The sequence below is a fragment of the Eleutherodactylus coqui genome, chromosome 3 (genome assembly GCF_035609145.1).
Source record: "Eleutherodactylus coqui strain aEleCoq1 chromosome 3, aEleCoq1.hap1, whole genome shotgun sequence".
Taxonomy (NCBI): Eukaryota; Metazoa; Chordata; class Amphibia; order Anura; family Eleutherodactylidae; genus Eleutherodactylus; species Eleutherodactylus coqui.
This window is the reverse complement of record NC_089839.1, coordinates 294025822-294051298: the sequence shown is the minus strand read 5'-3', so window position 1 is coordinate 294051298 and position 25477 is coordinate 294025822. Positions and strand designations below refer to the sequence as shown.

General features: G+C 43.7%; 1 protein-coding gene across 13 annotated transcripts in view; it reads left to right on the top strand.

Moving 5' to 3' along the window:
* The window catches only part of NFIA (nuclear factor I A), a 305334-nt gene that overhangs the window by 216956 nt on the left and 62901 nt on the right, over positions 1 to 25477 (top strand). For 10 of the 13 annotated variants that reach the window (XM_066597741.1, XM_066597739.1, XM_066597742.1 and 7 more), the window contains exon 7: positions 18265 to 18393. The exons of the other annotated variants lie outside the window; for them this stretch is intronic. In XM_066597741.1, the coding sequence (XP_066453838.1) occupies positions 18265 to 18393 (129 nt within the window). The remainder of the gene's footprint in view (positions 1 to 18264; positions 18394 to 25477) is intronic. 13 annotated transcript variants of the gene reach the window in all.

Here is a 25477-nt window from a genome sequence, read left to right as displayed (position 1 = left end):
TACCTTCTTTAACAGGCATGGCAATGACTGCCAGTGGTTCTCAGCCCATGTATATCGGGCGCCGGGATAATTCTGAAATGGCTGAAGTCTGTGGGAAAATCTGCTTAATTCGCATCTCCGTAAAGCCTGGTCAGATGATCGGATGTGGATGACGGATGATTCCATATACATGTGACTGCTCCGTGTCTGATCCTCATAGTGTCCAGATGTGGTGTGACTCATAGACATAACGACTGTTGGAAAGTAATCAGGACTACTCCCCCAGTCCTACCCTACCCAATGTTCATCCCAGCCAACATAGTCATGGGACCCCATCTACTTGTAGACATGCACCTCGGCTCAACATCTAGAGCTGTAGGGAACTATGGGAAGACCACAACGTATACATCGTAGAGAGATGAGCCGCACGGAGGGTCTTATACCCTGTGTAATTCTATCTCGGCATGACCTCACCGAGCATGCACGCCGCACCTGGGCAAACAAACAGCGGCTGCGGGCGTAGAATGGGGTCGGTGTAAATGAAGAGGAGGGCGCAGGAAGGAAAGGTTTGGGATTACCTGCAGAACTCTACCTTTCTCTCCAGCCTGTCACTCGGGTACCACATGCTTCGCAGACGTGTGGACAAAGTGACAGCTTGCAGCCCTACAGGAAACAAAGCCCTCATTTTATACAAAGGAGAAACAGATGGAAACTGTTTATGAAACCTCGTTTGTTACGAGGACCGGAGAATAAATGAAAGCGCAGACAATACCTACCAAACCTACAATACTGCCCCCTTCCTGCACCCAGTGCCCTGCAGGATGGGGTCACCAGGACCGACCAGAGCCTCATGCAGTAAACACAAGTAGCTATATGATAATTGGACATATGCCGTGCACTGATTGGATGCTTATATTATCACAGGAAGCCATGTTGTGGGCGGGATCACAGCGGTAATTGTGATTTAAAGGGGTTTTCCAGCACTACACTGTTGATGACCTATCCTCAGGATAGTTAATCAATAGCTTATCAGTGGGGTCCGCCTTCTAGGATCCCCACCGATTAGAGACCATGGCACTGCTACGACCCCAATGGGAGCTGCGCCTGTAATTACAAGTGCTGGTCACTATATAGAGGTCAGGGGTCGGAGCAGCGGCTTACGCTTCTTCCCCACTGTATCCCAGCCCTGACAGTGGGCGCTGCCTGTAAGATTCTCTTAAAGTCACAGAAACTCCTTTAAATCAAATATCCCTCAAACACCTTTTTTTTTTTTAAATGAGGGGTAAATTCTGTGCTGATTAATCCTGTAATATATCTTTATAAAGGTTGGAGCTCTACTTTTCTGATACAAAGCTCCAAACCCTCTGCACAGACACAGAGGCAAATGATGCATTTATTACTGCTTGCAGCCACCACTAGGGGGAGCTTTCTGAGGACCCATATGTTATTACTTTCATTGGGAGCTGTGTAAATCCATATGTGGAGCACTCTCCCTAGTGGTTGCTGCAAACAGACAGAATAGGGGAAGCAGAGAATTTGGAGCACTGTACCAGAAAATCAGAGCACTAAACCTCATAAAGATACTGTATGAAATTAACGACCAGAGAACTTTAGACCTAGACATGAAATCTGATACAAACGAGATGCTACGGACAGGTCAATAGGGCTGCCAGAGATGGCTGAATATTTGTACATTAAACTTTCCGATGCATCCATAGATATAAATGGAGCGATGGTGAACATGCACGACCTCCACTCCATCCATTCATGCAGGGACCTTTAGGATCCCCATTCTCAGTATCGGCGGGGGTTCCAGCGGTTAGACCGAGACCGATCGTAAAGTTATCCCCTGTCCTTGTGGTTGTGGGTAACTTTAGAACTTGGCACAACTCCTCTAACATTCCGGGTAAGAGGACCTGGATTTACACGGCGCAGAGATGCTCATCTTATTCTCTTCTACCTGATGCTCATACACCAGAATATTCTACTGGGGGGGAAGAATCCCGGTACTGTATCTAATTAACGTCTCTCCGTTTCGGAGGTGATGACAGCCGAGGCCTCGCACATTTCAAGTGAAGCCGAGTTAATTGCAAAATAGCATCACTTGCCCCCACTTCAGTTCTGATTGATACAGTCAGCCCATGTTTGCATGGTGTAGATACATTTTAAAGGGACAGTAATACACAAATCAGCTGCTCATTTATCCAATGGTGTCCAACCTGCACAACTACAACCCCCAGCATGTTCCGGCAGTCAAGACTTCTAACCTAGCCATGTCATATGCACAATATCTATTACATAGGCTGCTTACATGTAACTTCCATGTCAGTGAGAAGAGGATCAGAAGCAGTGTCGTGCCTCCTTAAGGAGAGCACCCAAAAAAGTGTGTGGAGACACCTAGGAGGTGGGTGGGTCAGAGGATGGTATAGTCTCTCCTCAAGGAGAGCACCCAGAATTGCTGTGGGGAAACCTAAAAGCTAAGTAAAGAGACTTAAAAAGCAATGCTCCTCTGGGAAATATATGCAAATAAGAAAGATGGAAAATACCTCTACAGCGCCATCTATGGACTGTATGAGTTATCAGTAGCAGTCAATGCATGTGGCTCGCTCCATTATCATTTATGGGAATTGTAAAATGCCACAACACCCATCATCTACAATGGAGAAAGCCGCATGCATGTATCCTCTCCTCCTCCTTGGAGCACTGATTGGGGGAGAAGGGGACCACCATTCTCCCTATAGAGATTGGTGGCGGTTCAACTGCTGGGACACGCAGCAATCCAGAAATATCAACCCCAACGATTGTTCTTGTCACTACAACCAACAGACCAAGACCATGCCATGTAAAACTTCCCAAGGCCATAACGGACTCTGTACTTAAAGGGGTTGCCCAGTTATAAACTATTGATGGCCTATCTTCAGCTCAAGTCATCAATAGTGGAACGTCAGGGGTCTGTCGCACTGGACCCCCACTGATCAGCCAGTCCAATGAATTTGTATTCTGAGATGATTTCTGCAGGAAGCAGACAGCTTTTATTCTTACTGTAGTGGCCAGGCTTGGTCGTTTTGGCCAAGTTCCCATTGAAATGAATAGGAACTTGGCCTGCACTACCAAGACTAGCCACTACAGTAAGAACGGAGCTGTCTGCTTCCTGCAGAAATCAGCTCAGTGCACAAGCTTTCTGGCTTTGGGGAATAGATGTTTGGTGGAGGGTCCTGGACAACCGACCCCACCGATCTAATATTGATGACCTGTCCGAAGGATAGGCCATCAATGGTTTATAACTGGACAACCCCTTTAACTGTTGGTATAACACATTCAGGCAAAGGCATTCCCTATCATCCTCCACACCCAGGTATGTCCACCTAATGTGAAGATGGAGTAGCGTGATTCGTCACTCCAGAGAACGTTCTTCCATTGCTCAACTCTCCAATGACGACGCTCCTCGCACCCTCGTAGACCGCCCATTGCATTGCACTTCTTGATGGACAGCTTGTGCGTAGCGCCATAACCGGTATATCCAATAGCGTGCAGTTCCCATCACAAACTATGGCTGCCATCTCCAAGGGTCTGCAGCTTATGTAGCATGGCATAGGACACGTGACATGCTAATAAGGCACAATCCATTCTAGTGATAGGGGTCCAAATACTTTGGATAGGATATGTCCTTTTTTTGGCCTTACTTACTATGTTACTATAATAGTGTCGTCACCGATGACTTCAGAAGGGTCGGTGATCCGGGAATTATTCTGATTGCCAGATTTGGAGTCGGGGAGGATTGTTTTCCCCTGAAATTAGGTAAATTGGCTTCTACCCCATTGGGGGGTTTTGCCTTCCTCTGGATGAACATTGCGGGATAGCAGGCGGAGCGGGACGGACGGACGCACGTCTTCTTTCAGCCCTGCATACTATGTTACTATGTTCTGTCCATAAACAGAATTCATGTTCCTCCATAACATTACACATCCTGAATCGGCCCGCGACCCGACGGAACAATCGCCGCCCTCCGGGCCAAGCTTCACTACTGGATACTGACTTCATCTCGCAAAAATGTCCGTGCCTCTTCTTATTTTTTCCCCCCAGCCCCCCCCGTTCCTGCGCCTCTGCGAGAGACTGGAGGGAACTGTAACAGCTTCAGCATGGTGTTTGTTTAACCCAAACTTAGGAAATTCTGCAGAGCCGTCGGCCCTCCCGGAGATAAGCTATCTGGGAGCGAAAATATTTTCTGCGATACGGTGAAAGTTTTTCTTTTTTTTCGGAGGGAAAGGTCCATTTTGGCTAATTAAGTTAGTAAAGTGCCCGGCTTGTCACGGAGCTGTCAGCAGAAGGAACAGAAAGCAGACATGGGCTCCTAATCCTGAGCAGATAAGTGGTCCGCGCGGTTAGGCGCACACTGTCCCCTTTGTTGGGCGCTGTAAAAAAACGTAACCCGGCCTCTGCTGATACACGCCGCCGTTATTGTACGAGACGTCTTACCTAGTAACGTGCGCCACGAGACAAACTCCGTCCTGTCAATAGGTCCCCATGGGGCGATTGATTTCAATTCAATCTGTAGGTTGAGGCAGACGCTGATGTGTACAATGCGTAACGCTGTTCGCCCCGTAACACGTTATTCGCTGCGATGTTAGAACGCTGACACCCCAGAAGGGTCTGAGACCGAAAACTGCAGAGATTTACTGCTTTCATGCAACAAATTCTGCAACTCTTAAAGCACTTTGTGTTTCAATTCCTCAATAAGATCCCTGCTTGTTGTCAGTGAATGGAGGCAATCATTCTATTTACACCCAAAGCCCGCGTATTATGCAGTATACAGAAAATACACATGTAACGTGTATTTGCTGCATATAATATATTGGGGCGTATTACGCACCTAATACACACCAAATCAGGACGTGTTGCGGTTTTTTTTTCACGCGAGTACTATGCACATGAAAAACGCGAAGTTGCGAGCGGCGCGGTAAAAATCAATGGGCTTTTAGCACCGCGTATTACAAGTGTGAAAAATACGCACAGAACACACAGTGACAATACGCTTGTGTGAATGAGCTCTGAGTTATCAGCCTCTGCATGTTCCCATTCAATTGAAGCAAGCAGAGATCTTGAATACAGTGAGGAGTCGAAACCTAAAAAATGATTTACTTACAACAGAAGTATTTTTTCGGTAAAGGGGCTGCGCTGCAGTTTGTGGTGAGGTGGCGCTCTAGAGCAGTGTTCTCCAACCTGCGGCGATTGCAAAGCTGCAGCTCAGGGCATGCTGGGAGTTGTAGTCTTGCAGCAGCTGGAGAACGCTGCTATAAATCAACCTCTACATCTTTGTACAGGGCTGGACTACAGCGATATGTAACGGGGTCAGCTGCTCCGGCCGTCCACCGTACTGTAGTTCATCGTGGGCTCCTCTCACGTAATTTGAGGATTAGTTTTGTACTTTGTAGCACTATTTAACAATATTATCTATATGGCTTTATTATCTGGGCACTATATGGCCGTATTATCTGACTACTGTATGGCGTTATTTTGTAGACACACAGGCCTTATATAGCAGTTTTTTATGTGAGAACTGTATGGCTTTACTATTTTGGCACTATATATCAGAATTATGTCCGCACTGCAGGACTTTATTATATAGCACTATATGGGTATATTATGTGGGCACCGGATGGCAGTATTATGCAAGCATAGTATGGCCTTACATAGGCTCTATATGGCAGTATTATTCGAGTACTGTATAGCCTTATTATATAGGTATTATATAGCAGGATTCTCTGGACACTATTGGCTTTGCTGTATAGGCACTATATGGTAGTATTATGTGGATACTGTAAGACTGTTATATACTGTGGGCATTATATGACTTTATTATAGGCACTATATGGTAGTATTATGTGGATACTGTAAGACTGTTATATACTGTGGGCATTATATGACTTTATTATATAGGCACTATATGGTAGTATGTGGATACTGTGGGCATTATATGACTTTATTATATAGGCACTATATGGTAGTATTATGTGGATACTGTAGGACTATTATATACTGTGGGCATTATATGACTTTATTATATAGGCACTATATGGTAGTATGTGGATACTGTAAGACTGTTATATACTGTGGGCATTATATGACTTTATTATATAGGCACTATATGGTAGTATTATGTGGATACTGTAAGACTTATATACTGTGGGCATTATATGACTTTATTATATAGGCACTATATGGTAGTATGTGGATACTGTAGGACTGTTATATACTGTGGGCATTATATGACTTTATTATATAGGCACTATATGGTAGTATGTGGATACTGTAAGACTGTTATATACTGTGGGCATTATATGACTTTATTATATAGGCACTATATGGTAGTATTATGTGGATACTGTAGCACTATTATATACTGTGCGCATTATATGACTTTATTATATAGGCACTATATGGTAGTATTATGTGGATACTGTAGGACTATTATATACTGTGGGCATTATATGACTTTAGTATACAGAAATTATATGGCAGTATTATGTGGGTTCTGTAATTTGGTTTTATTTAGCCACAAGACGATTCATTTCCTTTTTTCCAAAAAGGGGGCCAACATATCTGGCCTCTCTGCAGGCCTAACGTGAAGAGGTGCAGAATCTGTCATGCTTCTAATTCTCTTGCCATTGTATGAGGTTGTGGGGGTCTTTAGGCCCCTGAACCACCTATAGCGACACTTACGGGTCTATACAGTACGGGCCTGATATATGAAAAGCTTTCACCATGTGGACTTCAAACATTGAATATATCTGTATTACCCATGGCGAACCATTTCTTGCCATCAGTGTCCTCCTCCGGCCATGGCGTCCCCCCTAGGCCACCACTTGGGGACCGAACGTTAAACCGAGCATTATGGGTAAGAGCAATTGACATATTTAGTAATTTCCTCTTATTTCCCCCTGATAACAGAACTCCTGTAGGGAAATACAAAGCAGCCTTGGTGAGTAATGCGGGCATTAGCGGTGTTATCTCAGACCTGGGCTTGACCATATCTTCTCCCCTCTCCTATATGGATAAAAGGACTCTCAAGGAGAAGGATGGGAGCTTAGTGAGAGATGACAGGCAACTTGCATTAAGTAACAGGCTGAGGTCAAGTCAGTCTATTTGTTGTGAGGGAAATAGTACAGAGATGAAGAATCGAATACGGGGCCATAATAAGGTTTCGGCAGAAATTGCTGACTTTGCGTAGCGATGATTCCTGCTGACAGGACCTTTTCTATTGTTCATTACTTGATTTCACAGTTCAAGCAATTTTAGGTCTTGAAAATATATCTTATTTTTTTTTCTTTACTGCCTCGGCATGTGGGTATTGTCTGCTGCACCTCGGTATATAATATCTCCCTCCTATGTCCCCGGCTTAGGATCTATCCTCCCGTCAGCTGGAATTATTGTTCATATGGAACAGATTCACTTCTGTCGGGGCGCCGGGGACGCGGCGGAGTCACTTGTAGCGGTCGAGCCTCATGAGGGTTTGATGAAGTGTTGATCGCAGTCATCTACAAGTCACACAGTCCTTTCCAATATCTCTTCTATTACCTGGGGGCCGCAGGTGACGTCTACAAAAAGAGCCGAATTCCAGGCGTCATATTTTCCTGCATTTTAATTGGGTGTTAAAGGGAATGTATTGCCCATATAGTTTTACCAATCGAAAGCAGATAGAGAAATATTTTCCATTTTTCTGCTTTTATCCTCTGATTGTAGTTTTTTTTAAATTCTATTGCCTTTATACGGCTATGGGGACGGCCATCTTGCTTTTAACAGGCTTTAGAGATATGCCTTACAGCAGCCTCATAGGCCATAGACATAATGGATAGGAGGGGACCCATTAACTTCTATGGGAAAGTGTTGTGGGCATGCTCTGTGATCTGTGCAGGGAGGGGAAGGAGGTGAACTATGGCATCACCTGTAGACTTCTTTAGAACCGTTTAAAAAAATATATAAAAAATAGGATAGCGCCCCAAAGATGGACCAAAAACTGGTGTGAAAAGGGTAAAAGTTGGGGTAATCGATTATGTGCACTTATGATCCTAGCAGGCACTTCAATAATCAATAGCAGATGTGGTACACCAGGACATCCACCTTACAGGGTTCGATGCACCAATAGGGGGCAGTAGAAAATAATGAACTCAATTGAAATAATGTGCTGCACTCAAGTAATCCCCCAAATAATAATGGAAATAATTTTTCACTTACTTCACTTTTTAACTTTCTCACTGCTGATACTATAGACTTCTATCAGAGAGTGCTGCAAGCATGATCTGTGACTTGTGCAGGGAGGGGAGGAGGTGAGCTGTGACCATCACCTATTGCAAATGGTGGATCAATGGAATTTCAATGGGAGCGAAGTGTAAAAGAAGGATTCCCTACCATTGAAATCAATGGGAACTATAACTTCTATTACGCTCCCATCTCCAACTGCATTGTGGGTGGACGGAGCTGCAGTGAGTGCAGAAGCTTGGATTAGCTGATCGCCAAGGGTCCCAAGTCACGGACCCCTACTGATCAGCTATTGATGACCTGTCATGACTATAGATCATCAACACTGCAAGGGGTTAAATGCCTGGAATACCCTTTTAACATTTACTTACATAAAACCAGAAGCCCACTTCGGACTGTGCTGCATGGATGCCTAAACTGGCACTACTAAAGGTACCTTTACATGTGGCAATAACTGCCTGAATCATCACTGGAAACAACAAATTCGGATGATAGTCGTCCCGTGCGCGAACCGCCGCCGACACAGCACTGAGGGATAAATCGCTCACTTGTCAGAGTTGCTAGGTTTTTAGCAGAACTAAACAACTTGAACAACTATTGCTGCTGTGTAAAGCGATAGTCGCCGCTACTAATGCTCTCCACAGTCGTACCGTGTAAAGGTACCTTAACCCCACTTGTACTGCACGGACTAAGATCTCACCCTACCCCAAAAAGCGAAGAGTAACCCCTATAGTCATAAGATATAGGAGCTGAAAAGTGACAGGAGGAGGAGGATGAAGAAGGCTTGAGAATTGGGAAATTTTGTGACATCTGGAGGAGTCTTTTTTTTTTTATTGCCAGTAACTATTTGCCCCCAACCCCATTTTCCCCCATATGCAGCACCCCCTCCCCTCCGGAGTGAGTCAGTCATTTCTCTCCTGCCCAAACAGGATTCATTTCACATTTACGAGGTGATTTTTCTTCCTCCTTATGACTGGTGATTTGTTTGTGTGATGTGACAAATCGCAGGACTATTAATAAAGCGCAAAATGAAGAATTAGGATGAGGTAATTAGTGTAACTGCATAGTAAAAGATATACAGCAGCTGCTTAAAAAAGCCGTATTGAATATTTGTCAGAACTAATTAATTCTTTTTTTGTTCCCAGTTTGCATTACTTAAAGTAGCGCTCCTGCGTCGTCATCCATTTTCATTACGTTGATTGATAGGTGAGACAGGAGCTCGCTAGATAAACGGCCATTATATGGAAGGTCATTAACCTGCAAAGATATCGATAGTTAACTGTAGGGCAACGGTCTGCAACCCGCGGCTCTCCAACTATTGCACAACCATAACTCCCAGCAGGCTGTCAGGGCATGCTGGGAGTTGTAGTTTTGCTACAGCTGGAGAGCCACGGGTCGGTGTTCATTGTTATTCAGCATCATATGCAATCTATGGACTGTTTTAGGGAAAGCTAGGCGACGACCATCTGGCTGTGAGGTCATGCGGACTAGGCACTATAGATCGTTGGGCCCTAACCAACCATTATAGCTAGGATACACTTAAAGGGACACTAAGTTTTCAGACAACTTCAGTTCATCCACCGTCTTGTGTTAGTCTCATCATTTCTGTAATATACTTGCATTATTAATTACCTTTAAAGTGGCTGCCACTAGGGGTCTCCCTTCTGGGGTTTCTGCAATCCACTCTCTGTTGTTAAGTATTGAGCTTCTGTAATAATACAGGGATGTTTCCAGGGGTAGGAGCTGTCTTCACAGGCAGCTCTGATGTCTGCAGGCTGACAGATCTGCAGACACTGTGGTAACGATATACAAAATCTCTGCCGCCTTCTTCTGTTATTACAGCGTGTGTGTGTGTTGATTGGACCCAAGACAGTGCAGTGCAGCATAGGAAGTAAGGGCAAGGAAATCAGGACAGTGAACTACTGGCAGAATGCTAGGCGTCCTACTTGTTCCCTACTGGATAGTGCATAGAAAACAGCAGAAAATTAGTGAAGACCGTCTAAAAATCAGAACTTACAGACGTGAAATGGTGAAAACAGCGGCAAATGAGGGTAAGGAGAACCTGGTGGATTGCAGAGCGCTGGTTGAAAACTCAAGATATGTTTTATTTAATTAAATATACAATTTTTTCTTGTTAATAAGTAATACCTTTGGCAGGGAATATTCTTCTTTGGTTGGTTGATATTAGACATATTTGATACTAATAGAGATACATATGGGCATCATTTTAACAAAATTGTTGTTGCCTTTAGCAACCAATCATGACACAGCTTTCTTTTTTTCCAGAGAAGTCAATGAAATGAAAGCTGAGCTGTGATTGGTTGCTGTGGGCCACGAGGACAGACTTACTGCTGGACAGCTTTGATGACTTTTATCAGTCGTTCCATTTAGACTATTGATACAATATTATATATTTGCAGCGATTAATTAGGTGGTTTTCTATCAGTATCAAGGAAAATACAGTAGAACATATTTACTTACATGATGGTGTGCGCCACCCTAAGTGAGCATTCACGTGGGCGGAAATTTACTATGCCCGACATTTCCTGTGACGGGCTTAGTATGATTTCCACAGCGCACGGTGCACTGAATACATGGGAGTAAATTATACAATAATCTGTCGGTCTGGGGTGGCCATGCCCTCCTCCGAGAAGTCCTGCCCTCTTTTTAAAAGAGTGGCGTGGCCGTCACAGCAGGCTGAAAAGTGTTGAAACATTTTTGCGACTTTTTCTAAGCTGTCCCCTACAGTGTTTTCATACATTGCGTGCAGGGTTTCGTCACAGGTGCTGAAAAACGGCATTTTGATGGAACCCCCTAACACAACCAAGTGGAACCAGTCACTGTCATTATGGTATCTGTTTGGCACGGTTTCTGAGCATTTCCACTATAGTCAGAGTATGCCGTAGCATAGTCGATAATGCCATTTTCTGCACCTGTGAGGAAATCGCCAGGCGGAATACCACAGGGTGTCGAAAAATGTTGTGTGAACAGTGCCCAAGTACGAGAAATGTGTTAAGAGGCCCAAAACTCATAATATATTTGTCATAGCTGGTGGCATCCCCATGTACCAGACTGAAATTTTTAGCACCACTTTGGTATCCATTTGACAAGACTTCCATTCATTTCCACCATATTTGGAGTTTGCAGTAACGATATTGCAGGGGAAGTTCCCATTGAAGTAAACAGGACTTTGGATTGCAATACCAACAATGGCCACTGCAGTTGGAATGGAGCTGTGTGCTTCCTGCAGAAATGGTCTCAGTGCCTGAGCGCACCAGCTCGACAAACAGCTGATGCCAAGTGGTGGACCACCACTATTGATGGTCTGTCCTAATGATAGGCCTTCATTTGTTTACAGCTGGACAGCCCCTTTCATAAATATACCCTATTGTATCGAACTTTCCCAATTCGGTGATGGGATTTGTTGTGCTTCGAAGCTTTTTTTTTTTAATTTTAAGTTTTTTCCTGTTCTTCTCTTGAAAGTCTTGGATTTGTCTTGGGGTCTCCAGGGAGGTGACCCGGTCGCTGTGTTGCACTGGTTTGGCTTACAGAGATCTCTTTCTGTGTCTCTGACATTGGGACTTTGTATCAGTTCTTATATACAATCCTTGCGAACCACATATCTACATGTTATCTGGATCGGAGGGAGGTTTACGAAGTATATAGACCATGGTAGTCGCCCTTTGTAAATACATTGACTTCTGCAACATGAGACCTCTGACTATGGCCATGGCGCTTGCATTTCAGCAGATCACGAATTGTGCATGCCTTGGAATGTTGGGAATTGCTGTCACATCACTGAATGCCATGATCTGATGTCCACTTAATGTTTTCAGCAGCTCTGGCCCGTCCTACACAGCAGCACATGTCCAAATTCTTAGCTGCACCACTGAGTGGGGCGAGGGAGTAGCTACCACAGCGTCCGCTTCTGTAGGCTCTTCCATCAGATCACTTATTCTCATTGGCCTGTTTAGTAAACATATTGCTTCATTTTCTAACTGCCATCATTTTTACCAAGGATCTACAGGGTATGTACACTTTTGCAACAATTTTTTGTTTGCTCCATTTGCATCTAAAATTTTAAAAAAATGCAAATCCTCAAAACTTTCCACCGTTTTGTGTATACAGCTCCCTTTGCTGACCTATGTGTCTCCACGGTTACAGCCTATAAACAAACCCTGTGTAGTCTGATCCTGCAGGCCCCTGTTACTCCACACCTTTTTCATGAGAGAAAGCGGATGGGTGCAGGACGAGGCTATCGTAGTAGTCTGCAACCATGGAGAAACATAGGTCCGCATGGGAGCTGTAGACACAAAACGGTAACCAAGAGAATTGGAAAAATAACTTTTTTTTACTATTTTAGATGCATAAGGGTGTATTTTGAGTGCAATATCAGATTTCACACTCGTAAACCTGCGATTGTGATGCTTTTTGCAAAAAAAAAACAATGTATCACAATGTTGCATTCGCGATTTTCACGCGCTGTAAAATCGCGGGTTGTTTCAATAGTAAAAATAGAAAAAAAACCACATCGCACTCACATGAAAATCACATTTACTCGTAAGTGTGATATGATATTATGGGCTTCCATGGGAAATAATGCGCGATTCGTGAACAAAATCACCCAAATGTAGAACATTTACAGCATGCCCTTTCTCGGACTCTCGATGATAGAAAAATCACTCTTATAAATGAACCAATTTAAAATAATAAAAAATGCGCGATTTCTGTGCGTCTGACAATGGACAGAAACTGTGCATGAAATACACCCGTGCAAATATGCCCAGTGGGATGAAATAAAAGTTGCAAAAGTATACTCCCCGTCAGCTCCTAAAATACCACATAATATTCATATGCAAAGAACGCAGCGACTTTGTGCCACATGCCCGGGCAACATGTAGGCAGCAATGTGTATAGAGCTTGTATGTTGGCACTCTTGTGCCGCCATATGGTGCCCCTGTACAGCATTATGTTCTCCTGTAGCGTAGTATACATCTCTACGAGTTTCTATGGGAGGTGTAATATATGCATTTACACATACACAAATACAGTATACAGACTGCCAGGGCGGCACATCTCCCCATACCCACAGGTCGAGAAGCATTAATTGTGGCATCAGTGACAATGTTGTTGTACCATGCAACTGTGTTAAATCATACAAATGTCAGAATGTTATTGCATGCTTGTCCTACTAACCTGATGTCAATGTTATTTTGGTATCAATAACCGAGCACCGTCCTATAATGCTACCTGCCAATGCACCATGATTTCTGAATGATACTAATTGCTTTGCGCTAACTAACCCTGAACGCCCCCCCCCCCCCCCCCAGTCATTATATGGAGCCCTGTACTTGTGCCTGTTCATTGTCAGTTTTTATGGTCTTATCGAGCACACACGTCTATATATATAACCCTGATAACACAGGGCAGACAGACTGAGGTTGGTTTCCTGTGTTTCGCAGGGATGTAGGTTAGCTGGAGGCCCAGAATATACATACATGCTGTATACAGGAAGATACAATATACATTCACTACATAAAGATACATTACATAAGGATATATAGACGACGGTCCCAAATCAAAGTTCACATGATGTTCTGCGAATTACCCAATGACCAACCACATGCAAGGATCTGTCAGAGTGAAGAATAGGGCAAGTTTTCAAATCCGCACATGGTTGACCGCTCGTTTTTAGTTAGTACGTAGTTAGCGCATATTATCCCCCCCGGTAAGAAGAGATATAGGCTGCTATATGCAATGTCCTTGCAATGGAGATCTGCTTGAAAGGGAAATCCAAGAAAAATGATCTTCTCATAGATACATGTGAGAAGTTGATATTGATGGAATATGTGATTTCTACCCACCCCTGGTACCCAGAATTAGAGGGCTCTCTTCAGCGATGGAACCCCTTTGGTGCTCCTCAGAGATTCCCGTTACGGAATGTTTGACTCATTAATAAGAGTAATCTCTGAGCCGCACCAAAGGGTTTGGGGGCCTCCATAGAGCCTTTCATTCTGGAGATCACCGGTGGCCTAAAATCACTGATGTTATCAATGTCCTCTCCTCAGATGTCTCAATGATCTCCACCTAAAGGATCAGGACAGATCCTGTAAAGACAGATAATCTGCCCGTGCTAACGAGTGGCGACTGACAAAGAGCATGTCTACATGGGCAGATGATCTGCAGTACGGGGGCGAGTGATCGCTACTACGATCATTGGTCTCCATACTGCTGTCATTGGTCGGCCGCGTTTACACAGGGAGGTGAGCAGCCAATCAGAGAACATTCCTCTGCTGCCATAAAAGTTATGACTAATGAACAAGCGTTTGCTCGTTCATCGGTTGATCGTTTGCACTTTCACCAGTGAGATCAGGGAAGCGAATGGTCAGCCATTTATCTGTCCTATTGCCTACAGAAGTGATATACAGAGAGACAGGTAGTCACCAGTGACTGGCAGATATGGAGACAGCTAAGCAAGTCCTAGCTGTCAGTGAATAGAAACATGGTTGTTTGCATCCTGAGGCTGAAAACTGAGGATTTGATACAATTGTACCTTCTTAAAGCCCTTCTACACGGAATGATTATCGTTGAAAAAATCGTTCAAGCGAGGAAAATAAGCGATAATTATTCAGTGTAAACGCAGCCAACGCCAAATGATAAATTGTTCGCTTTTTGTTCATCATTCGTTATGTGCAGCATAAAAGTCATCGTTGGCTCGTTCACTAATCCTTCCGTTTAAATATCGATCGTTCAGTCGTTTTCAGTCACTCGGGACTAAAAGTTCCTTTTTTGCGATTTTTATACGTTTTTAACATTAGAAAGTCCTATTGACGTTCGTGTTTAAAAAACGCAGTGATAACGCGATCGCAAGTGTGTAGGAGCCCTCACACAGCGAATGGGAACGACCGAACGATTCTCGTATGAACGAGCCAACGATGTATCTGCTGTATGAACGGGCGGCCCGAACGATAAAACCGACCCTTAGAGCCCAATGAAGCAACTGGTACAAATAACAGGGCTTTTCAGTCTCTGGATGTACAGAAGATTGTTTCCTTTCACTGACAGAAGGCAGTGTTCTTAAATAGTGAAGGAATTAAGCAGTAAGGTCGTGCACCATAGTTCTGTCATACAGATCACATATTTTACGCAGATAGTACTTGCACAAAAATGTTACAATTTTTTCCTTTTTCTTCTGTCCTCATGACCTTTTTTTAAGAGAAAGTGTTGGAGGCGTTGCGGCAGGAGCGGGGCGTTGCGGCAGGAGCGGGGTGTCCCGCGGGCCGACAGAGTAGTTTACACAAGAAGTTAGCGTACATTGTAGCACATAGCTGCAGTAGATTTGACTCTCTGGTGTGCCGGATGGGAAGAAAACCCCCAAATGTCTCAAGAGGCATGCATCGTGTAGCATCTTGGCCCAAGGCCGGCGGATGATACACCGGTCCCGGTAAATGCACCCCGATGTATATTAGAGCCTGATCAATTAAAACTAAGCCTTATCCTCAGCGATCACATGACGCACCTTTTAGTCGTGGTTTGACTCCCTTGACTCCCAATAGAAGTTAGCGAGGTTGCACAGTTTTGAACACCGTAACACATTGCATTCTTGGCTCGAAGACCATGCTTCTGACCATAGGGCTCACTCATACCTAACATGTAACGTACCATAAAAACTGACAACGATCTCTCCACTAATCTATTAATTAACTTTGCTTTCAATGTTTTTTTCTTATTTTAGTTTTTTCTTTCTTTTTTTTCTTCCCCCCCTCCAAAGCAATTTAGTGATACTCAACCTTATCCAAAAACTGGACACTAACCCGGAAATCCTCTCCTTAGAGACTTCACCAGACCAAGAATGAGAGACTAATAACCCTTTTCATAAGTAACTTTGCAGCAAAGTTTATGTTGCCCATGGCAACCACTCAGACTTTTACTTGGCTTTTACCACAACTCTTCTTCTGTCGTGTGCAGAATCTTTTTAACACATATCTTGAGAAAACCCATCATTCTTACCTACTTAATAAATATTTTGTTTTTCTATAAACCTGGCACTGATCTGTCAAAAAATGGTACCAAAATATTTTTTAAAAAACAATGTATTTCTGTACATTGACCCTTATACCCCAAATAAAAAAAGCTTCAGTACCAGAAACTTTGTCTCTATGTTGAGTTTTCAACTTTCCCTCCCCTGACCTGAATAAACATGATGCTCTGACAATAGGACCTCCAGCCTAAGAGGAGCCGAATATTCCACTGATAAGAAAAATGTCCACTAAAATCAACACGTCTAAGGACTCTACTACACAAGACGATTGTCGGGCGCATGTGTACCCAACAGTCATCCAGCGATAGCCGCTCCTGTGCTTTCACGTAGGAACGATGATTACCCAGTAAATGGAGGCGCAGCGGGCAAGAGAAAGCTCTGGATGCCCGCCTCCATTCACAGTGAACAGGCAGTCATTCATAGATGAAGAACTGCCTGTTCACATGGATCAATCATCATTAAAGGCAGAAACGGAACGACAAACGACAAGCAAACAAAGTATCGTTTGACATTCCGTCGCTGACAGCATCTGAAGCTATAAAAACGCCCTAATGTAGGGATCTTGATCGGAATTGAAAATGGCAGTATTCTGCGGGCAATTCTGCGTTAAAATGTGCATTACCGCTCTGCTCATATTTCCATCCCTCTGGTCTAAATGTCCGCTGGATCTGTCAAAACTACATAACTTGGTAAACCCCATTGACTATAGGGGGTTCAGTCCAGGGGTTTCGACACTGGAAAAAATTGTGCAGCGTGCTGCGCTATTTTCTTTCCTGAACTCCTAGACGGAACAAGCTTAGTAGAAATACGTACAGAAATATGTACTGCCAATTGTGATGGCAGAACATTCCACAGCATCCTGCAGAATATTCTGCCCTGTGTGACGGCACCCTTAGCTGGTTTCACACGGCCGAGATTCCCACGCAGGATTTATACATGTAACGCACAAATATGAACCCCATTCATACGCAGCATGTCCAGACTTTGGGCATGCCCTCACATCGCTCATTGTTCTCAAAGGGGCCAGCGGCAGCATCGCACTGCATACTAGATGCACGCAATGCGAGGCCTCCCCATTGAAAACAATGGGAGACAATCCGCTACTTCCCCAAAATGATGCGATACGATTGATACACAAACGCCTCACATCTGCAGGGTAATCGGACGTTGGTTTACGAGATATCGGGCCATGTCTTGTAACCCAATATCACACTCGCCTACGTGAAATTTGCCTTAAGGGTCTTCTCCATGTGGGGACACATAGCTATCGCCAGAAGTATGTGTATCTTGGCGTAGATTTCCTTAGACTGGCTTTTTAGATGCCATCTAAGTACAGGAGGTGCTGCCATGAAATGCACCAAATGTACTACGAGGCACAAGACTCTTAACATTTTCAGCGCCCCTTTCAGGCCGCCCCGTGCGCCCCAGATACAAGCCTGAGTAGGTTTGAACTTCGAATGACACCGGGTTCTGGCATAGATTGTAGTGAATCTGATGTCCAGCATCAAGCCCTGCCTCTTAATGCTAAGCCCCACCTGCCTTTTCAAAAAGTGCCAGGGTCCTGCGTAACAGACTCAAAAATTCCCAATTTCGGCACTTAGGCCAAAATTATGGAGCAAGAATGTTAATGCATATGACGCATTGTGTCTAGGCTGCAAACAATAGCATTCAGCTCCATCAGTTACTATTCCCACAAGGACTGTCCGACTAAACAAGGAGAAATCAGGTAGATCAGGAAGTAGTCCTCCAAGGTCTGGTCATTAAAGGGTTGCCCTCACGGACCATTTAGGATGCCACCTTATCAAGCAGGTGAGATAGGGATGACCGATATTGTCCAATCCCATTCTGGCCATGTTGGCTTATGGAGCACCCTCTGGAGGTTGAGTATCACTGAATGAACCCTGCTTTTGCACCCACGTTCACAATGCATAGGCTGTGGTTCCATGACTTAGCATTATTAAATTGCACTTATCAATCATTCTTGCCAGGAATGCCATCGCCTACTACCTTAAAGAAGTCAGAGAAGTCTGGTTTCAGCAGTCCTTCTCCTTCGCAGACCTCTTCCCTTGGAACGGCTTTTACACAGCATCATCGACCTGTCATTACAGGACCCAGAGGTGAGGACTATACCGAAGACCGCTCCCCCCACCCTTATTCCGCCAGCTCTGCGCTAAGCCTCGTCCTCAGATAGGTTACCCTTTGTTCTCTAGAGCTTTCTTAGACTTTGTTACTTACAGCATAAGTGAGTAAATACTAAATAATCTGCATAACATAACAGGTTCTGCTTGTCTCATGATTCTAAAGTTTAATGAATTCGGGGGTCAAAGTAAGTTGTTAAGAATATTTTTTAAAACTTTTTTTGAATCATGTGTTTATTTAAAAATATATATTTATAATTATTTTTTTAACTTTTTTTCCCTTTTTGCACCATTTTCTTGTGTTTTGCTGTACAAGTTTTTACTGTATATAGCAGCAGCACTAAATCACACATCGGGCTATGATTGTCAGCAGCGTACATTGTATATACTATTGTTGGTTCTTTATATATAACTACAGTATAAGTGTTATTGGGCAAGATACGTTTTTTCCCAGTATGGGCCCTACAACCAAGCGTTACGCGTAGAAGCAGGTATGGTAAATGAGTTGTCCCACCGAAAGAAGGCAGCAGTATAGGGAATAAGTATCTGATCGGTGGGGTGTGATTTGTTGAATCCCCAACCAATCAGGAGAATGGGTGTTGCAAGTGTCCACGAGTGGGTGGAGCAACATTCACACATGCGCATTGCTGTACCAACAATTCAACGGGTCAGCTGTAGATAGCAGAATGCGTGATATTGGTGGTGGAAATGCCCCTTCAGGCCAGGTTCACATGGGCAGAAAGAGAATTTGCAGAATTCACAGTAGCAATAAAGTGGATGAAATATTCAAAATCTCATCTAGACATTGAAAAAAAATCACACTAAGGGCTTCTTCACATGATTTAGTCCCGATATGCGGCTGTGATGGTCACGGCCGCATAACGGGACGGAAGGTAATTATTCATTTCAATGGTTGCATTTTCGTTATGCGCTCATTAGCATAAATAGTACAAGTGAGAAAAGATAGGACTTGCCCTATGTTTCTACTTGCTCAAAAGATGGGGGCAGGTCCTACCTTCCCATAGTTTTTTTTTCAAAATCGTGCGCTACGGCGCGGCGTTTGAATGGCCCGATAGGAGAAAAAACCTGTTCATGCGCAACTACGCTCCGTAGCGGCGAGTGAAGTTGCGAGTGTTTTTGTCCTAAATCCGCACTCAATACGTGGTGCGTATTTTACATCCTCAGCGTGTCAATGTATGTTGCCTATTCTTAGTCCGGATTCCCCCTCTTCAGATGCCCGGATGAAGGCTGGGTGTTGCATGCAGATTTTAAATGTAGTTCTGCACCAAAGACCGCGGCGGAGGTTCTGCGTGTGGATGCTCATAGATATCGAAAATGCAATCTCATTTTCCTGTAAAGTTTCTTAAGTCACTGTTTTTTTATTTTTGGACTTTTTGATCAGTAGCTAAACTGAAACGGTGACTTTCCATAAGAGAATCCTTGTCCAGCGGGGCCACCTGGGTGTCCACATCACCTTGTGCATTCCTGGCACATACAGCAGATGTCGCCATAAGTCCCCGTCCTGAAGGAGGCCTTAGTAGTGTCCTCTTGGCATTTATCACACTATTATGCATCATCATACCTTTTTTTAACCAGACTACGCTTTCCTATAGAATGAAAGAAGACAGTAAAACCAGTATACCTGTATGACTATACAATGGTATACGTTGGGGCCGTACATCATTGGTGTTCTGGCCTTGGGGTTTTTTGCCTTCCTCTGGATCAACACAGTAGGATAGACAGGCTGGACTAGATGGACAATGTCTTCATTCGGCCTTACATACTATGTTACTATGTTACTATGTTACATCAGGGAACCTCCAACGTATTGATCTTGCATGATTTGAACCGCGCCCATGATCCTTCATTCCCACCAGCTCTAGTGTATGTGGCTTTAGTCTAAGTCCTCATGCACGCGGCTTTATTACATATCGTTGTGGTGTATATCAGTATGTGGCTACCTTAGAATTATGCTGCCATACATAGGCACCATATGGCGGCACACAATGTGTCTATGCTCTGGAATACAGATGAGCTCCATGCTCCCAGCTTTGTCTTGTGAACAAGGCTTTTCTCACACTTTCTTAAAGTGACCCCCCGGTTTCAGGACAGAATTCTATCCCAGGACTGGAGGTTAACGGGTTATGTTACCCGCAGTTGTTCTTCTCTGCCGTCCCTATGATCCGCCGGTTCAAGATGGCCAACATGGTCTTCAGACTATCTAATCCCCTACAGTGCATTGGTAGTGTAAGACTACTAATACACTATACCTGCTCTCTGATTGGCCAGAGCTGCTCATATGATCAGTACCGGCCAATCAGAGAACAGTACAAGTCTGCATTAGGTATTTAGCCCCTTAGTGACCAAGCTTTTTTCCGTTTTTCTATTTTCGTTTTTTCCTCCACCCTTTTAAAAAATCATAACTCCTTTATTTATCCATCGACGTCGCTGTATGAGGGCTTGTTTTTTGTTGCGGAGCGAGTTGGATTTTTCAATAGTGCTATATAATGTACCATATAATGTACTGAAAAACCTTTAAAAAATTCTAAGAGGAGAGAAATGGAAAAGAAAGAAATTCTGCCCTCTTTCGGTGCCTCTTGTTTCTATGGCGCACAAACTGCAGCAAAAATGACACGATAACTTTATTCTATGGGTCAGTGCGATTACTACGATACCAAACATATATATTTTGTTTTTTGCTGTAGAACTTGTATTTTTTTTCAAAGATATTTAATTTTTTTTCATTATTTTCTGCCGCCATCTTCTGCACGCAATTGCTTTTTTAATTTTCCGTGAACACAGTTGTGCGAGGGCTCATTTTTTGCGGGACGTCCTGTAGTTTGCGTTTTTACCATTTTGGAATGCATTCGGCTTTTTCATCGCTTTTCGTTGCATTTTTTCTTGGAGACAGGGTGATTTCTGGCGTTCTTTTTTTTTTTTTTCTGACGATGTTCATCTTGCGGGGTAATTAATGAGTTATTTTGATAGATCGGACTTTTACGGACGCAGTGATGCCAAATATGTATTTTTGTTTTATTATTTACATTCTTTAATTTCAAATATAGCAAAAGGGTTTTTTTTTTTAGCTTTAATTTTATTTTTTTAATAATTGGTAAAACTTTACTTTTCCTATTTTTACTTTTTTTTTGAAGTCCCCAGAAGGGGCAACAACCTGCGATGCTTTGATCGCTCCTGCAGTATGATGTAATAGCATTACATCACACTGCTATCTGGTAGGCAGTCTATCAAGCCACCCCATGGGGTTGGCTTGATAGGCATTCTGCCAAGATAGCCTTGGGGCCTTTCAGAAGGCCCCCATAACACCTGCATGGCCTCCTGCAATCTCATTGCAGGGGGTTGTACGGGACCTTGGAACATCGTTAGGGTCATTTAAAAGGTCAACCACTCCAATGAGCCATGCGGCTCATCGGTGCCATTGCCGCCGGGTGTCAGCTGTAAGAAACAGCCGGCACCTGGAATGTATGAAGAGAGATCGCAGTGCGATCTCTCTTCATACATAGACCGCCAATACAGGCCGTCAAAAGGTGTATCAGCGGTCGTTAGAGGGTTAAAAAATTGCTGCAGCCATCTTGGACAGCCGAAAATAGGGCCCAAAACTGGTGGATAGGAGGCACAGCAGAGAACAACTGGAGATAATATATCCCCCTCCTGTTCCAAGGCTGAATTTTATCCCCAAATCAGAGGATCGATGAGCTTCTCCAAGAATAAACCCAGGGGTGGGTTGTGTCTAACGAAATATTACAAACTCTCAGCTCAAGTTGGCACCATCTATGGCAGTTGTTATGTCCTTTCACGCACATTGCAATGAAATTGACAAGAAATCTCCAACCCAAGAAGATGGACCACACTGTACTAAGAGACATCTGAATGATGCAAAGCCTCATAGTCCAAACTCACTGATTGCTTCCTACCTTAGGTGGAAATGTTCTTCACAAGCTGAGCTTTGCCAACTAGAAGGTGTTGAGGTGCCACCACCGTATAGTCACCAGTGGTGACTGCGAATTATGAATTAAATAACTATTAGGGTCATTCCACCCACCACATGTGGCAGTCAACACTACTTTTCCCACGGGCAGAAACTAGTTCTTTTGTAAACAGACATGATGGCCTTCAAGTAGAATCCTTATTACCTAGTGCACATATCAAACTCGAGGCCCAAAGGCCACATACGGGCCGCCATGTCATTTTATGTGGCCTACAAGGTAGTCCAGACACAGAAGAACCGACTCGACTCTCCACTTTCCCCGGAGATGCAGCCAGCACTGGGCAGAGGGGGCACAGTGAGCGGGTGCCATCTTGGATTCTGAGCACACCTCCACACCGCTCTGTTCAGCAACAGCGGGACAGCTCTGACAGCCGACCCGGGCACCTGAGCCACCCTCCAAGGTAGGAAGCTCAGTGCTTAATAGGTGGAAGGGGAGAGAAACCCCATCATAGTGCAGAGAGCTCCGTATTCATAGTAAGGAGTGCTTACATTTAGGGCTCATTCACACGGGTGGATACAGTTTCAGTCTATGAAATACGCTCTGTTTTCATGGACCGAAAATGTACGTATTCACTGCATATTTGGACCTTCTTACGTTTTTACTTATTAACTGCGTTTTTCGCATGTCCATAAAAAACACAAGAAAGTCCCATAGATTTCTCTGCCTTCATGGATAAATATGCAGTGAATACACGTGTAGTATGCGTATTCTTTGCATATTTACATGATCCCATTGACATTCATGGGCGACCAAAATGGGACATGCTACGTTATTTTCTACGTGCTTTTAAAATGCATGTCCGAATACCCCAGTGCAAATCAATGGGGATTAAGCTGTCCGTATTACACGTGTAATGCGGAGCACAAATACGCCCGTGTGAATCAGCCCTTATAAACAGCCCTTTGTAGGCAACCGTAATGCCGGTGTGGCCCCTGCCCTTATGGACGGGCCTGGACAGTTTGTTCTTGCTGCCAGGATGCAGATCGTCTCTTCCCTCCTCATAAATCACTGATTCCCTGCACATTTGTTAATCTGCATATATTCCCTTTGAGATGAGATAGACTGATCCCCTTGTGACAGAAACAGCAGTAAACTACTGAAAAAGTTTTCTGGAAACACGTTTTTATTAATATTCATTACCTCTCTGTAGAACATACAGTACGATCCTATTTTTAGTCGGCCTGTTCTTCCATATATTTAAAAATCCATATGAAGAACTTTATGTAGATCTTAAGAAAGTCAATTTAAAAAAATTAGATTTTTTTTTTTTTTCAGCAATGATAAACTTTGTATGTTATATATTAAGAAAAAAGTCTAAGCAGCAAATATGAAAAAACATGGCGGTAAAAAATGATTCACTAAGCCATACTGAGAGTTGTAGTTCCCGGGCTGCGAATAAGAAGTGATGTCATTTCTTTACTTAACTTTCACTCCTCCCCAGTGGCCGGCATACACACACTCGCACGTATATATGGAAAGCGCTGTATACATCTGCATACTTATGCCATTGTTATCAGGCAAAGCCTCTTTTCTTGCTTTCAGTCCCCCCTCCAAGCAAAAAGTAGCACGTTCTTCCCTTTTAAAGTGGCATATTTGTCCGCTGAGATCGCCACGTTAACCTTGAGTAGAGATTCTGAGCAGATGTCTCGTTAGGCAGAGGAAATTAGCTCACTGTTTACACCTCAGACTCGAGCAAGTGATTAGCCGAAACGAGCATGGAACAAGAGCGCCAGGCAGGAAGCTCACGCTGGCAGCAGCGCCATATTCTGCTCTGACGTAAATACAGATTACTCATTTCACTTGGTTCTGCGTAAACCTCATTTGGGGGGTTATTAATAAAAGACATAGATATACATACCACGTTTTATATCTATTCTATAATATTGGTAAGGCTCCGTTCACACTTGCACTAGAGCCTGCATTGCAGATTCTGCCATATTTGATGGAAAAATGGCGTTGTCGGCAGCACTATTTCTCTATTCAAAATGATGGACTGCTTGGAGGATCCCAACAAACACCACTGTAAGTCAGTTCGGACACCGTCAGTATTCATCATGCAAGGGATCTGGAAAAGCGATGTTGCTTCTGTTGGGAACACGCAATTGCAAAAAAAAGTAAGCGAATCCTTTGACATCCCCTGGATTTCTGCATTGGTTACTAATAAAAACTGGTCTGATTGTTGTCTAAGCCACATTTACAGACCAATATAATCTAACTTACACAGAAAGTTCTGCCTTTCATGTCCTGTACTGAGCACATTGAGTAATCATTCACAGTGCACAGAGAAAAAGTAAGTGAACCCTTAAGGCCCATTTACATCAACAACCTGATAGAGGGGCTGCACAGTAAAATATCAATATTTGCAGATGATACAAAATTATAAAAGATAATTAATGCAGCGGAGGACAATGTGCGGCTACAAAAGGACCTAGATAAGCTGGGGGCTTGGGCAGAAAAATGGCAAATGAAGTTCAATGTGGATAAATGTAAGGTTCTGCACATGGGCAGGAGAAACGGATGTCACCAATATACACTAAGTGGGGTACTGCTAGGGAAAAGTGAGATGGAAAAAGACCTGGGGGTACAAGTCGACTGTAGTTACAGTAACAAGAGTGCATACGCTACGTTTAGAGGAAAGCAGGTTTCATCACCAACACAGAAAGGGGTTCTTTACTGTAAGAGCAGTTAGACTGTGGAACTCTCTGCCTGAGGACGTGGTGATGGCAAAATCCATAGAGGAGTTTAAAAGGGGACTTGATGTCTTTCTGGAGAAGGATATTACAGGATATAAATATTAGGTTAATTGTTAATCCGGGTATACAGGCAGGTAGAAACTATTAGGGGTTGATCCAGGGAACAGTCTGATTGTCATTAGGGAGTCGGGAAGGAATTTTTTCCCCCAAAAGGGCTAATTGGCTCCTGCCTCTTGGGATTTTTTGCCTTCCTCTGGATCAACAACACAGGAGGATAAACATGCTGGACTAGATGGACATTGTCTTCATTCGGCCTTACATACTATGTAACTATGTTACATACAACGATTATCACTCAAAAAC